At 47.0% G+C, this 2,500-nt stretch overlaps 1 protein-coding gene across 1 annotated transcript in view; it reads left to right on the top strand.

Annotated features, from left to right (window-relative positions):
* The window catches only part of LOC143127212 (ADAMTS-like protein 1), a 217,445-nt gene that overhangs the window by 96,053 nt on the left and 118,892 nt on the right, over positions 1–2,500 (top strand). The window contains exon 2 of the mRNA XM_076288554.1: positions 1,237–1,359. Coding sequence (XP_076144669.1) covers positions 1,237–1,359 — 123 coding nt within the window. The remainder of the gene's footprint in view (positions 1–1,236; positions 1,360–2,500) is intronic.

The following is a 2,500-nucleotide window of genomic DNA, read 5'->3' as shown; positions in this document are numbered from 1 at the left end:
ATAATCAGTATGTTTTAACAGCTTTAAAATGGTTTATGACTCTTGTCAGCTGTAAAAGGTTGCAGTGGTCTACCTGGCTTGCTTCAAAAAACCTGGGAAGCGGCCCCAGCTGTGGCGCAACTGGCTGGGGCACTTGCACCGTACGCCGGCGACCCGGGTTTGATTCCCGACCCGTGGTCTTTTCTGGATCCCACCCCGACTCTCTCTCCCACTCGCTTCCTGTCATTCTCTACTGTCCTGTCACATTAAAGGCATAAAAAGCCCAAAAATATACTTAAGCTGCGGCTTGTATCCTTGTTGTTGTCTCTGCACTGGTCTCCAAAGGTCAGAAGGTCAAGCTCAGGGTCATTTGACCACAGCCTGGTGAGCATCCTCGGTATGTCCAATCTAAGGTTAGGAAACCTAGTCTAAGGGCTGATTCATAGTCTCAGTAAGCTAGGAAGATGGGAGCACATCAAGCTGTGCAAGGGGCGGTTGGCGCGGACTTGCATAGCCAAAGGTGTTGTCTTGCATGGCGTGCATATATGTAGACTACCAGAGGGCTTTTCAATACATGCGCGCATGCCCATGTAGCTTGCCTAGACCATGAACTGGTAGTAAAGGTGCCATCTTTGATGATGGTCCAGTACACTCTTAAAACGGATGTGTTGTCCCTATATAGCTAAAAAAAAAAAAGATAAAGGACTTGTCCTTGCTCTGAGTGACGATGTTTTGGGCTTGTTTGTCTGCTGTGTGGAAGCTTCGGCTTGCGTCCTTGCTCTGAGTGACGATGTTTTGGGCTGCTGTGTGGAAGCTTCGGCTTGCGTCCTTGCTCTGAGTGACGATGTTTTGGGCTGCTGTGTGGAAGCTTCGGCTTGCGTCCTTGTGGTTAGCAGCCCCTGTCTGCTGGCCCTGAGGTCACCTGCTCTGAGAGTTTTGTAGTTTGTGCTTCCATGATGAGTTTTGTGTTTGCATTTGTGATTTTGATCTGCAGTTGCTTTTGTGTGATAATGGTTTGCGATTGCTTTAATGTTTGCTTTTGTGATAATGGTTTGCGACTGCTTTAATGTATGCTTTTGTGATAATGGTTTGCGATTGCTTTAATGTTTGCTTTTGTGATAATGGTTCGTGATTGCTTTTGTGTATGCTTTTGTGATAATGGTTTGCGATTGCTTTTGTGTTTGCTTTTGCGATAATGGTTTGCGATTGCTTTTGTGTTTGCTTTTGCGATAATGGTTTGTGATTGGTCTCCCGCAGGTGGAGGTGGATGGGAGTCATGGAGAGGCAGTCTTCATCCGAGAGTTCACCCTCAGTCGCCTTGACGACTATCCATATGATGCGTTCCAGGAAGCCACCGGCAGCCACAAGGCCGAAGACCCGGTGAGTACCTGGAAATGTTGTACATATCAGAATTCCAGTGCCGGAATTCAGCTGTGGTCCAGGTTAGGTGGTCAGATCACCTGGTCAGGTGTGGTTTAGGATTTGAAAATGAATCATTTTCCTTGAGCCCTGAAAACGCATACAGGTTATGCAAGGCATGTTGAAAGACTGTGTTTGAATGATGATATCTGAGGAAAAGGAGAGCAGGTGTGTGTGTGTGTGTGTGTGTGTGTGTGTCTCTGAGTCCTTCTGCATGGGAGGACGCTAATCTTCTCTTGTGCCAGAGCGTTCTGTAGAGTTGGTGGACATCTTCTCTTGTGCCCTCTGCTCTCCTACAGCAACAGCCCTCAGTTAGAGTGGGAGAGGATACGACACACACTTCAGACTCCCCTCAACAGCTGGAGTGTGTGAGTGTGTGAGTGTGTGTGTGTGTGTGTGAGTGAGTGTGTGTGAGTGTGTGTGGGTGTGTTAACTCACAATCATAAAGCCATCATACGGCCACTCCGACAAGAGTGGTGAAGTATCTGGAGAGGGGGGGAGTTAAAAAAAGAAAGAGAATGAGAGAGAGAGAGAGGGAGAGAGAGTTGGAGAGAGAGAGAATGGGAGAGAGCGAAAGAGGGAATAGTGTGGGTATCTATTCATATGCTGACATGCTGTGTAATATAGTGGGTATCTATTCATATGCTGACATGCTGTGGAATATAGTGGGTATCTATTCATATGCTGACGTGCTGTGGAATAGCTCATCCAGTTGCCTGATGTAAGAGCCTGTTAAAAACAGGAGAGGAGGCACCTGTAGAGAGTGGCGTTACCCAACCTACAGTACGGTCCAACAAAACAGCTGAAATGAATACAAGAATAGGGCAAAAAAAATTAATAAATCAACAACTGACCAACTGAATGAATGAATGAATGAATGAATGGATGGATGGATTGAGAAATGTTGACTCAGTGCAGTTGCGCTGGACATTTGGCCAGTTGCGCTGGACATTTGGCCAGTTGCGCTGGACATTTGTGAGTGCAGGATATGTCAGCGTGCTGGTCATTTGTGAGCACAGGATATGTCTGCGTGCTGGTCATTTGTGAGCGCAGGACATGTCAGCGTGCTGGTCATTTGTGAGCGCAGGATATGTCTGTGAGT

Source organism: Alosa pseudoharengus, unplaced genomic scaffold (assembly GCF_046254945.1).
Source record: "Alosa pseudoharengus isolate Yale_2024_CS ecotype anadromous, Long Island Sound unplaced genomic scaffold, YU_APseudo_1.1 YU_APseudo_1.1_scf_17, whole genome shotgun sequence".
Taxonomy (NCBI): domain Eukaryota; kingdom Metazoa; phylum Chordata; class Actinopteri; order Clupeiformes; family Clupeidae; genus Alosa; species Alosa pseudoharengus.
This window is presented reverse-complemented; position numbering and strand designations above follow the sequence as displayed.